At 45.8% G+C, this 13,189-nt stretch overlaps 1 protein-coding gene across 1 annotated transcript in view; it reads left to right on the top strand.

Annotated features, from left to right (window-relative positions):
- The window catches only part of ttn.1 (titin, tandem duplicate 1), a 253,662-nt gene that overhangs the window by 191,480 nt on the left and 48,993 nt on the right, over window positions 1-13,189 (top strand). The window contains exons 170-185 of the mRNA XM_056612257.1: window positions 186-488; window positions 685-984; window positions 1,214-1,501; window positions 1,664-1,966; window positions 2,272-2,574; window positions 2,725-3,030; window positions 3,143-3,430; window positions 4,488-4,778; window positions 4,931-5,218; window positions 5,346-5,628; window positions 5,754-6,061; window positions 6,146-6,250; window positions 6,420-6,617; window positions 7,127-7,423; window positions 12,142-12,729; window positions 12,836-13,138. Of these exons, the coding sequence (XP_056468232.1) occupies window positions 186-488; window positions 685-984; window positions 1,214-1,501; window positions 1,664-1,966; window positions 2,272-2,574; window positions 2,725-3,030; window positions 3,143-3,430; window positions 4,488-4,778; window positions 4,931-5,218; window positions 5,346-5,628; window positions 5,754-6,061; window positions 6,146-6,250; window positions 6,420-6,617; window positions 7,127-7,423; window positions 12,142-12,729; window positions 12,836-13,138 (4,752 nt within the window). The remainder of the gene's footprint in view (window positions 1-185; window positions 489-684; window positions 985-1,213; window positions 1,502-1,663; window positions 1,967-2,271; window positions 2,575-2,724; window positions 3,031-3,142; window positions 3,431-4,487; window positions 4,779-4,930; window positions 5,219-5,345; window positions 5,629-5,753; window positions 6,062-6,145; window positions 6,251-6,419; window positions 6,618-7,126; window positions 7,424-12,141; window positions 12,730-12,835; window positions 13,139-13,189) is intronic.

Raw genomic sequence — 13,189 nt, forward strand, 5'->3', positions numbered from 1 at the left:
AGTTCAAATTACTAAATATACTTAATACTAAACTTACAACTATGTTACTACGTGTCATACAAACAACATGTTTACTACAATTTACACATACTTTAGGTTTTCACACAATACTGTAGAAGCACCACAGGGCGGCACAACAGGCACTGCTATAGTTAACATGGTTGCAATGTCTTTGCTACCGATAGAGATTCCAGACGAGCCCCTTAACTGCCACATCAACAAGACAAACAAGGACTGCATGTTTGTGGCCTGGGAGAAACCAGAGAGCGACGGCGGCAGCCCCATCACCGGCTACTACATCGAGAGGAAAGAGAGGAACAGCCTGCTCTGGGTCAAGGCCAACGACACAGTGGTCCGCACCACAGAGTACCCGTGTGCCGGCCTCATCGAGGGCCTTGAGTACACCTTCAGGGTGTCCGCCATCAACCGAGCTGGCCAGGGCAAGCCCAGCAAGAAGACCGACTTCATCACCGCCAGGACCCCCATCGGTAAGGACTGGTCCTCCCCATCACAGCCTTTTATTAATTTACACTAAATGGATGTGTATATATATATATATATATATATATATATATATATATATATATATGAAGGACAAGCACAGAACCCACTGGTATTGTTCTTATCTTAATTATTAAAGATTAAAGAATTAAATTGAATTAAATATGTCCATTCCCCTTATAGACACACCAGGCAAACCAGACATTCTGGATGTGACCAAGAACTCTGTGAGTCTGGTGTGGAGCCGACCAAAGAACGACGGCGGCAGTAGGATCGTTGGCTACTATGTGGAGTACACCAGGGTGCCCGGGGAGGCCTGGCTGAGGAGCAACACCAGCAGCCAGAACGTTCCAAGGGAGGAATACACAGTCCCCGGCCTGGAGAGAGACCTGACGTTCCAGTTCAGAGTCATCGCCAAGACCGCCGTCAACATCAGCAAACCCTCCGAGCCCTCAGACCCCGTTCTGGTCTGCACTGAGAACGGTACAATACTGGAGCTCACTCACACATAATGCTCACCAAATGCTTACTTATTGCTTACCCAATGCTAACATAACACTTCAGGAGGTTATGACAAATGAAGACCTTTACATTTCAAAATAGATATATTCTTAGTCTTTGATGTACACAATAAGAACAATAAGAATTAAATGTATACTTATATTTGTCTACTTCTGTATTGTGCTCCTGACTGCTACTTGCTGGACTGCAGTTCTACCAAGAGTGGAGCTCAATGCTAAGATGCAGAAGGGGCTCATGGTGAAGGCTGGAGCCACGGTCCTGCTGGAGGCAGAGGTGTTTGGTAAACCTATGCCCAAGGTGACCTGGAAGAGAGGAGACACCAGCCTCCGCTCAACAGAGGGCCTCACTATCTCCAACCAGAGACAACAGTTCCAACTGGAAATGACCAGTGTGACAAAGGAACACAGTGGAACCTACACCATCACGGCACAGAACGCTAGTGGATCCAAGACAGCAGAGGTCATCGTCAAGGTTTTAGGTGCGTCAAGGTTATCAAATCATGTTGGTCTACGTCCTGAAGTCGAGTCATCTTCATGAAATGATTGACTTCATTGACTTATTCTAAAATGATGTTAGAAGTAACAAACCAACTGATATTGTGTTGGACTCTGAGAACTAACATTATCCACCTTGTGTCCAGATGTGCCTGGCCCTCCCACTAGTGTCCAGATCTCTGAGGTGTTTGCAACCAGCGTGATGGTGCTTTGGGAACCCCCACTGAATGACGGGGGAGCCATTGTCAGCCACTACATTGTGGACAAGCGTGAGACCAACAGGGCCAACTGGGCGCAGGTCTCGGCCAAGATCCATGCCGACACCCATGAGTGCAGCGTGCAGAAGCTGATCGAGGGTCGTGAGTACCAGTACCGCGTTCGTGCCGAGAACAGCTGGGGAGTTGGAGAGGCCTTCATCAGCAACCCTGTGGTCGCCAGAAATCCCTTCAGTAAGTCCAGAGTGTGTAACCCAAACTGGTAAACTTTTGCAGTAAGTCCAGACTGTCTAACCCAAACTGGTCAACTGTTTCAGTAAGTCCAGACTGTCCAACCCAAAATGGCTAACTGTTTTAGTAAGTCCAGAATTTCTAACCCAAACTGGCTTAGTGTTTCAGTCAGTCTTGATTTACTATCCCAAACTGACTAACTGTTTTAATAAGACCAACCAAGCCCTCAAACTGTTTCTTATTGCGATGTTGTTTAAAAACCTTCTGTGTCTCTCTTGAATGAACCCTGAACTTGATGTGACCCCTAGCTATGCCTGGCCCATGCGAGGCTCCAGTCATCACCAACGTGACCAAGGACCGCATGACGGTCAGCTGGAAGGACCCCGCAGACGATGGGAAGTCGACCATCCTGGGCTACGTCCTCGAGAAGAAAGAGAGCAAGGAGATGCAATGGATCAAGTTGAACCGGAAGCCTATAATTGAGCGTATGCTGGAGGTATCCGGCCTGTCAGAAGGAACAGAGTATGACTTCAGAGTCAGTGCTCTCAACCTGGCAGGTCCAGGTACACCTAGTGAACCTTCTACCTCGACCTACGCCCTGGACCCCATCAGTGAGTCTACCCCCTTTCCTTTCAATTCAACTTATTCCACAAAGTTGATGTGTCCAAAAGACTGTGTCATGAGTATTTGTATTATAAAGTAAGAGTTAACAATGTATATACAAAGAATCAACGAGTTCTGAGGTGTGATCTGTGCTTCAGACCCTCCTGGCCCAGTAGTGAACCCCGGCGTGACAGACACCACCAACTGCACAATAAGTCTGGCCTGGAGCGTCCCGGCCAGCAACGGAGGAAGTCCCGTGCTGGGTTACCTGGTGGAATGCAAGAGGACCGACGCAACCGACTGGATCCGCTGCAATGTTCCCAAGAACCTGCAGGACACCAGCTACATCATCCAGAACCTCATCGATAAGTCTGAGTACCAGTGCCGCATCACCGCCGTCAACAAGGTCGGCTTCAGTGAGCCCTGTGAGGTTCCAGGGAAGCACATCGCCAAAGACATCATGGGTATGTTACTGTGTTCATTTCAAACGCTTACATTGTATTCAGGCACAGTATTTCTAGTGGATGGCCTCCTGTAATTTATGGGGTTATTGTTGATGATGGTTGTTGTGTGCAGTTCCTCCAGAGGCAGTGTTGAGTGCAGAGCTGAAGGAGGTGCTAGAGCTGCGCGCCGGAGCCACCATGAACCTCCAGGCCACCATCAAGGGCCGTCCCACCCCCAGAATCATCTGGGCCAAGATGAACTCCAACATCAAGGACCGCCAGGGAATCATCATGAAGTCCACAGCCACGGACACACTGGTTAAAGTGGAGAGCGTGAACCGTTACGACGCTGGAAAGTACATCCTCAGCCTGGAGAGTGTGTGTGGCGTAAAGATGTACACCATTGTCGTCAAGGTCTTTGGTAAGTTCCAATGATTGGTCATCATTTAATAGATCAAGCCCAACCCTACCCGAGCGCGTTGTGCCAGAGACCGGCCCTGCCCAACACATTAACTGTAATTATTAGCCCGAGCCCTATTTAAACCCGACAATTTTATTAATACATTAATAACCTAAATAATAAGTATGTTAACATATTGACTAGACACACGCAAACTGACAAATTTGACATAGATTTCTATGGAATCTCCCTGCTTCTGAAATGCTCAAACATCTCCGCCCAGCGCTGGTCCGCTGATTTAAATCAGCATTCCACTGTGTGACCATCCCTGTTGCGTATGCCCCCAAACATTGTTGAAATCATATGCTGGATGCTTTATTCTTTCTATGTGGTTTTTAGTTAATGATCGGGGTATGATAAGACCATTTTGACTATGAAATCATTGACAACAGGGGACATTTCATAGTGGTTGGTGGAAACCGGGACATTATAGTGTCCCGACAGGCTTTTGTCGGGACTCGGAACAAATTAATCGGGGCTGTCCCTGCAAAACCGGGACATTGGGTAACCCACTATAATGAATGATGTTCGGGCAGGTGTGGGTGTGAAAAAAATGTTGCATCAGGTGGATGGGGGGTGGATTATTGATATTAAGCAGCGGGTGCGGACTGCGGATGTCATTACAGCTAAACCGCGCATCTCTAGTAGCCCACACAATACAGCACAGCATGCAGATAGATCATGCGATCTATCTGTTACTTAGGCCTACTTTGCTAAAAATATATGTAATATTTCTGATTATGGCATAGCTTCTCCCCACCCAATTAGGCTAATAAAGTAGGCCTAATGCTAAAAAATAATAATAATTAAATGCTTGGTCAGGGCCCGGCCCGAGGATAGGGACGGGAAATCTCGTCCCGGCCCACGGGCCGGGTCGGGTCAGGGTCGGGTTCGGGCAGAGAATCTAAACTCTACTTCCAATCAACCCACTTTTATATCTATCTATCTATGTGTAGAAGGTTTAGTATTGTGTTATGTATATCTCCTGGGTGTTAACGTTGTGTTGTTGTGCCTCCAGACACTCCAGGGCCACCCGTTAACCTGATGGTGAAGGAACACTCCAAGGACAGCGCCTCCATCCTCTGGGACGCTCCTTTGATCACTGGAGGCTACGACATCAAACACTACATCGTTGAAAAGCGGGATGCTGAAAGAAAAGCCTGGTCCATCGTCTCCAACAACTGTGCTAAGACTTCCTTCAAGGTTCCCGATCTGGAGGCCGGTAGATCCTTCTGCTTCAGGGTCTCTGCCGTCAACGAGCTGGGCATCGGAGAGGCCTGTGAGACTATAGATGGCGTCAGAGCTTCAGGTGGGTGTCCTAGCCAGCATTTCTTAGGTCAACTCTAGTTGATCATTTCTTTAGTAGGACATGTAACTGAAGAGATGTGATCTTTCAGAGGAGCTTGTGTTAGTGACATGCTGTGGAATATGTAATCTAACTGAAGAGATGTGTTTTTACAGAGGAGCCTGGTCCTGTGATGGATTTCAAGACGCTGCTTGTTACCAAGGACTCCTGCACTCTGAGCTGGAAGAAGCCTCTCTCAGACGGAGGCAGCCGCATTATCTGCTACGTCCTGGAGGTTTTGAATGGAGATGAAAAGTACAAGGAGCTCATGAGGTCCAAGAACATGCAGTACAGTGCCAAGGACCTGATTGTGGGCCACGAGTACAACTACCGGGTGATGGCAGTCAACGACTCTGGAGATAGTCCCGCCAAAGAGCTGGCCGTGATCGCCAAGGACCAGATCAGTACGTTATATTCACCGTTCTTTTTCTGTGTTTCTCTGTTCATTGATTACATTTAATTAGACTTGATGTGTTTGGAATATAGAGAGATGCTTCAAAGTTCAAATATTTCCATGTATTCATCCTTCAGTTCATCCTACATGTGACTTGCGTGAGCTCCCCAACATGTGCTACATCGCTAAGGAGGGTAGCAACGTGCGTCTGAAGATCCCTATCATCGGCAAACCAACTCCTAAGGTGTCCTGGAAGAAGGGTGATGATGAGGACCTGACAGACACAGGCAGAGTGTCTGTGGAGTTCACAGCCGTAAACACCACCTTGCTGATCAGGGACTGCCAGAGATCTGATGCTTCTAAGTACACCATCACCCTGAGGAACAGCGCTGGGACAAGGGAGTCCACCATTTTCATCAGGTCAGCATGGGACTTTCCTCTCCTCGTTGGTAAAGCATCCGTTAGAGAGATGTGTTAAGACCCAATACCGTCCATACACTACCAATAGCTTCACTACTGTACTGATGTATGTGATCATATTTCAGGGTCGTGGGTAAACCAGGTATCCCGATCCAGCCAGTGAAGTTCAAGGATGTGACTGCTGATGGCGCCACACTAAGGTGGGGTACTCCCAAGGATGATGGAGGGTCTGAGATCACCAACTACATCCTGGAGAAGAGAGACTCCATCACCAACATGTGGGTGACGGTGTCCTCCTTCGTGGACACCAACTCCATGAGGGTCACCGGTCTTCATGAAGGCACCGAGTACATCTTCAGAGTTTGTGCAGAAAACAAGTATGGCGTGGGAGAAGGACTCAAGTCTGAGCCTTTGGTTGCCAAGCATCCATTCAGTAAGTTCCCGCCACCATGGCCAGGTGGTCTTTTTCAGCTTCAGTGCAGGGGGATGGCTCATGGTTCTGTCGTTCCTCCCTCAGATGTTCCTGACGCGCCTGCTCCACCTCAAATGATGAGCATGCGCCACGACTCAGCCTACCTGGCGTGGTCTGACCCCCGCAAAACTGGTGGCTCTCCCATAACTGGTACATCATCCATGCTGAGATAGTCATTAAACACTCATCCACGCTGAGATAGTCATTAAAACACTCAACCACACTGAGATACAGCCATTCAAACAATAGGGTTTTCTCATATGTTTTGAGTGCAAAGTGTAAAGGGGTACAGATGACAGCAGCCTCATCTGTTCCTCAGGCTACCATGTGGAGTCCAAGGAGAGGAACAGCATGCTGTGGAGGAGAGCCAGCCAGGCGGCCATCAGGATGAAGGACCACAAGGTGACCGGTCTGACTGAAGGAATGGAGTACGAGTTCAGAGTCATGGCCATCAACCTGGCTGGCATCGGCAGACCAAGCCTTCCTACAGACCCCTATGTTGCCCTGGATCCCATTGGTGAGTTAGATTCTCTGTGGTTCCAACCTTTAGGTTGACTTGACTTTAGGTGCACCACTCAGTTCAAGACCTTTCGTGGACCATCTCATACGCAAACGGTAAACAAATTGACACCCAGGCATTCGCTGAGCAGAGTACCAATGCCCCCTTTTATTATTTTTAGAATTATTACTGAAAGAAGGCCATTGCCAGTGAGAAAGATTGAAAAGTTTAGTAATCAAAGTTACTTATACTCCATTATGTTTATTTAACAAATTTGCCCAAAACATCAATGGAATTAATTGTAATGGCAAACATATGACGGAAGGCACTCATAATACCATATTTACTGAACACTATTTACTATTACTGAAAATGTACCTGTTTAAAAAATCCCACATTCCACTTGCAGAATCACAGGTTGTAAAACAATGAGATAGTAAACCTTATTGCTAACACCTGTAGTGAGAACACGTAGAGGGTGTTGTCATGCTAAATGAGATGTCTAATGACGTGTGTGGTGTTGTTAGATGCCCCTGGTATTCCGGACGTCATCAGCATCACCCGGAGCTCTGTGACCCTTCAGTGGACCGAGCCCCAGTCCGACGGCGGCCACCGGCTCACCGGCTACATTGTGGAGAGGAGGGACCTGCCCTCCAAGATCTGGGTGAAGGCCAACAATGTCAACGTGGTGGAGCCGGCCTTCACCGTGAAGGAGCTGCAGGAGGGATGCAAGTACGAGTTCAGGATCAGAGCCAAGAACTCAGCCGGAGCCCTGAGCCCCCCCTCTGAGCAGACGGACACCATCGTCTGTGCAGACGAATATGGTGAGACCCCACGTGTCACCTCAAGAACACTTTTATCTGCCCTTCCGTACATCAGAGAAGACCAGGGCCAGCCCCTGCATTTTAAACTTCTATTTATGGTTCACTTTTCCGAATGTTAGTAAAATATTCAAAAGAAAATTAAAGATACATATATATTTTCAAGCCTCAAGAAGAGCTGGCGGAGACTGCTCCGGCCGAATCGCATTGTTATCAACTAATCTTTTTTTATTTTTTTTTCTAGTGTACCGTATTTTCCGGACTATACGTCGCTCCCGAGTATTAGTCGCATCAGTCAAAAAATGCTCCATGACGAGGAAAAAAACATATATAGGTCGCATCGGTGTATAAGTCGCATTTATTTTTAAACATTTAAACAAGAACGTTTAGTCTGGAGAGACTGAATAAAATTGCAATAGCAATATAGGTGTGTCGGTCCCACTCGTAGTTCTGAGAGTATACCGAATTCAGTGACACCGGGATTCCACCGGACGCGTATGCGCCGCGGTCCTAAACCTGAGCGCACGATCGGGAGGTGGAAGTTGCGCTTTAGATGCCTTCACAAGTCCAGCGGAGGGCTCCAGTTTTCGCCGGCCAAGTCATGCGCTGTGATATGTGTGACAGCTATGTTGCACAACATTGCAGCTAAGGCTGGGGTAGCTTTGGTTGAACCGGAGGACATTGAGGACGATGACGACGAGAATATAATTTATTCGGTGGTGCAGTAGGCTTGCAGCGTTCAGTTGTAGGCCTAATGAATGACGGTGCCATCTTGCGGCCGAAGATTATGTACGCACAATTTTGGCATACAAGTCGCTTCGAAATATAAGTCGCAGGGCAAGCCAAACTACAAAAAAAACGCGACTTATAGTCCGGAAAATACGGTAGTTTTAAACTTCAACAGACACCCGCCTTCAAGTGAATTAACGTTTGCCAATTGAGTAGGTCCAGACTCCCTGTACAAATTAAATGAAGTACCAGAGTCTGGTGGGACCAGGCTACTTGATTAGTACACCTGTGCCGTGTTCCAATACCCGTACTATCCGTACTTACTAGCCAAATTTTGAGTACGTAGTACGTTCCAATTCAGATCCGGCGAAAATAAGTATACTTCAAGGACCCGGATGTCGTACTCAAAACGGGCTAATCATGAAGTGTGGATCGAAGGACACTTTCCGTACTCAACGGCAGCCATCTTAGCTACGTAGCGGAAGAGGCGGAGCCAGGCTGAGCCAAAGTCGGCGCATTTTCCACATAGCCTGCATTAATAGAGTCATTTTGTAGTTTTATAGTTTTTATAGCTGCTAGGCGTAAAGAGTTCACCGTTCAAAGCGGGATGTTTATTGCGGGGGAGGAGCCGCGGCGGCAGTCGTGATCGTAATTTCCGGTTAGTGCACCACGGAGTACTCGATTTGGAACAGCACTCACATCTTAAAAATTAACGTACTCAGTGAGTACAGATAGTACGGATAGTATACGCATTGGTGTCAGTTTGGTTTGAAATGTGGTGGGGACAGAGACGCAATTGCTGGGGATGCACCTTATTTTTCTTTAGCACAGGTCATGAAAGGTTCTGAAGACGGGATACCTGTGTAGCTTACTAATTAATACGATTTTTACAAAAAAATTATGTCTGACACGTTTTATGAAGAAAGTGTTGCATTGGACATGAATGACCCACAATGTTCTGCTCCATGATGCACTCAATGTTGACGTGACATGACATGAGCTATACCAAAATAAACAAAGAGGGGCTTATTACCTACGTGTTTAAGTTCAGAAGGGGCAAACGTATACACACAGCACTACAAATGTCAAGATCGAAAAAGCTAAAAATAATTATAGCTGAACGCTTTATATCACATCATGAGCTGGCTGTTCTCAATTCACAACACACATCCATCCAATCTACATGGCATTCTGACCAAAACCCATGCACTCCCCCCCCCCCCCCCACACACACACACAATTATTCCATAATTCAAGCAAAGCAAATGACCAAAAGTCACTTTGAGTCAACAAGAGACTGACTCCACCGACTACACTATCGCAATCTCCACCAGGCTATACCCAACACCGTAAGAACGCTAACACTGGATAATTTAAGTTAGGCTACTTGGAGGCTATGGATAGTAGTACTATTTCAAGTTAAAACAGCTGACCACCTGAGGGCAAAAAACACAAAAGATCTCGCCAAAGTACCAGCAAATCTTAAGCAATAAATATTGCATCTTACCTTTATTAATGTGCCAGTGGTCTGCAGATGTATCCCGCTGTGTAGCCTGCGTGCCTGCTGCCTAACCACATCCGTTTAGTTCAACAGGTTTTCGCTCTGACACTGTCCATCCATGGTACTAGCGGTCTGGTGCTTTTTACCTATGTATTCAGGCTAAAATGAATTGACTGTCTGATGCCTCATCATTGCATACCAGCCATAAAGTATTAGTATTAATATCTCATTCATTGTCCAAGTCAGGCTGGCACCTCATACAAAAATAATCCACTACGGTGCCGCAGAGGGGACATCTAGTCACGACTGAAAAAAGGCGAGATAGCGATACAACCAGAGCCCGACATTCTCTGATCCTACCTAGTTAATTATACAGCAAAATGGACAGGACATCAGAGCTTTTTTTTAAAGCCAAGCAATTGAAGCTGACATGCACAGTAAGTGTGCTAGTGTCTTATGAGCTCAGCTAAATTAATATTTATTCGAAAAATATATTGTAATTATTGAGTTTTTTTTAGCTAGCTAGCCTCTACCAGCGCGACACATTGTTGGCTAGCATGCCTGGTGCTACTGGAGTGTTTTGCCCTATGTGCTTTAACGTTTAGCTTTCCTATTTAAATTAATTTTGAATTTACAACAGTACGAATGATTCATTTTATTTTCACTTCAATGACGTTTCGTTTTTCAGACTCCCCACTAGATGGTCGTAAATCATCCATATTATTTGTACCAAGTAACAACCATGGTACCAGGCAACCGCACACTCCAAACCTATATTTTGTCAAAAACCAATTACAATATTGATAACATATACCACAACCAACATACCGTCATAGTGGTCATATCATTACAATAAAGGTTCCAAGACTTTTGTTTGCACACCACATAAATCTCATAAAATAGAGGGCATAATCAATTGAGTTAACACATTTTTATTTATTTATAAGGAACAGGAACCAAGTGCATCAGAGCTTAATGAAAGGCAGGAACTGGTAGATGGCAATGAAGAGGTGAGTTGGCAGAAACAAGTTCCTAAAGGGAGAAAACACTGCATTTTAAAATAAATAAATAAGACAGAGCTAAATCAATTAAGTTATCAATCTTCTGTCTTTGGTTACATTTGATCAGGGAGAGGAACTAAGTCAATCAGAACTTAGTGAAGCTAATGTTGGCTATAGCTTCAACGTCAATGATAGAACTTAGAATCTATCAAGATAAATCGTTCGCTGCCCTCGGTCAAACTACGACAAAGGAGTTTGTACAGATTGTCATCATCATGAATAAATGGAAGTGCGCAGGAAGTGTCCATGGAAGTGCGCAGGAAGCTGTCAGGTTCGGATTACACAGAGAAGGAGCCGCCCACCGTACCACCCACCCCTCCCCCATTCTAGAACTACTCATCCAAATGTTATAATTGTTGCAAATTGTTGACGGCTGTGTGCCGTATCCAGATGGATTGGTTCGCATCTGTCTCACGCTATTAACATTCATTTTTAAAAAACTGCATTCAATTTATTTTTATTTTTATTTATTTTTTCTGGTGGGGACAAAATGAGTCTTTACGAAAACTGGTGGGGACGTGTCCCCGGCGTAATCGACGCCTATGAGTATACGGATATATACTATTCCTTTAAGTATACTCATGGAAGTACAAGTAATGGAACACGGCACAGCTCCCAATTATCACAAAGCAAATAGGTGCATTTTGTGATGTTGATTAAAGTTTGGATTATTTGAAGTTGCAGAAATAGCGCTATTAACCCGAGTATAAATCACACAGGCGCTATTATGGATGACAAATGGCCATTAAAGGAAAAATCATTGCAGCCTGAACCCTTCATGTTTGTTCTATGACCGACACCTTCTCTACTAGTGGGTAGAACGTTTTGGTATCTTTTGGCCTCGTCTAAACTTTGAAATAGCGTAAGTTAATTATTGTTAACCGTCTAAAGCCATACTATTTTGGCAACACCTAAGTAGTGGAACCATCACCTCTCCGTTCGGATAAAACAGAAATTAAACAAAACTAAGCTTTCAAATCCTGAATTGAGATTAAAAAAATAGCTAACGGATAAAAGTCCTAATATTAAAATATTCAGGCTCTGCACTAATAAGCTTACAATTATACGTCACTTTGAATAGAAGCAGCTAAATAATCCAATGCAATGGATCTGTCCGTTATAGCATTATATGTACAAATCCTTTCAGCTATTAGATTGCAGTGTTCCCTTAAGATGTGTTCCAGCAGCGAGTCGAGGTGTGCACGTAAACAGTGTGGATTTGTGCCTGCACGTTGTTTATGTGCATATGCACAGCGCTGATGTGTGTGAGGTTTAAGTGATGAAGGTTTAAGTGATTCCAGTTTGGCAATATTTTTGTGTTTCTTTTCTACAAGGCTGATGGTAGTGACACCTGTGCAGCGGTGCATGCAAATGGGGAGAACACTGGTTTTCTATTTTCTGATTCTTTTTTTCTGTGTTTTTGTCATCAGAGGCACCAACCATCATCATCGAGTCCCAGGTGAAGGAAGGCCTGACGGTTCGGGCAGGAGAAACCATCATCATAACAGCCACGAGCATCATGGGAAAACCTGCTCCCACCTCATGCTGGTCTCAGGGTGGAAAGAACTTCAAGCCATCCGACATTGTCCAGATAGAAACGACCCCCACCTCCTCCACCCTGTCCATCAAGTATGCCAGCAGGAAGGACTCCGGAGAGTACATCATCGCTGCCAGTAACCCGTTCGGTGTGAAGGAGGAGAGTGTTAGTGTAAAGGTCCTTGATGTACCCAGTGTGCCCGGGCCTATTGAAGCCAGCGGCGTCTCCTCTGAGAAGATCACCCTGACCTGGACAGCTCCCACTGAGGATGGAGGCTCCCCCATCAAGTACTATACCTTGGAGAAGCGGGAGACCAGTCGCCTGCTCTGGACCATCCTAAAGGAGCAGGTCATCGACTGCCACTTTGTTGCCCGCAAGCTCATCCAGGGCAACGAGTACATCTTCAGAGTGTCTGCAGTCAACCAGTACGGCGCCAGCGAAGCCTCGCTTTCAGAAGCAGTCAAGATGGTCGATAAATATGGTACATCCTATTCTGTTTATTCGTAAAAACATTGATGTGAAAGCTAATTAATGTATATTTAATTTGTGTCATGATAGTTACGATAACGTGTCGTTTCTGTGTGCAGGTCCCCCCGGCCCACCAGCTAAACCAGAGGTAGGAAACATTCAAGGACAGTCGGTCACAGTGACATGGAGGAGGCCAGCAGATGATGGAGGAAGTGATATCACAGGCTACTGTGTTGAGAAGAAGGAGAAGAATATGGTGCGCTGGGTCCGAGCCTCCCAGTGGTCTGTGGCTGAGCTGAGCTACGAGGTGAAGGGTCTGACCAAGGGAATGGAGTACGAGTTCCGTGTTAGCGCTGAGAATAAAGCCGGCTATGGAGAACCCAGTGAACCATCGATGCCCGTCATCACTAAAGTTGTTGCCTGTAAGTAAAGGCTTCTGCTCTATGGTCCAGTTGAATATAATATATCTCATA

The sequence above is a fragment of the Gadus chalcogrammus genome, chromosome 16 (assembly GCF_026213295.1).
Source record: "Gadus chalcogrammus isolate NIFS_2021 chromosome 16, NIFS_Gcha_1.0, whole genome shotgun sequence".
Taxonomy (NCBI): domain Eukaryota; kingdom Metazoa; phylum Chordata; class Actinopteri; order Gadiformes; family Gadidae; genus Gadus; species Gadus chalcogrammus.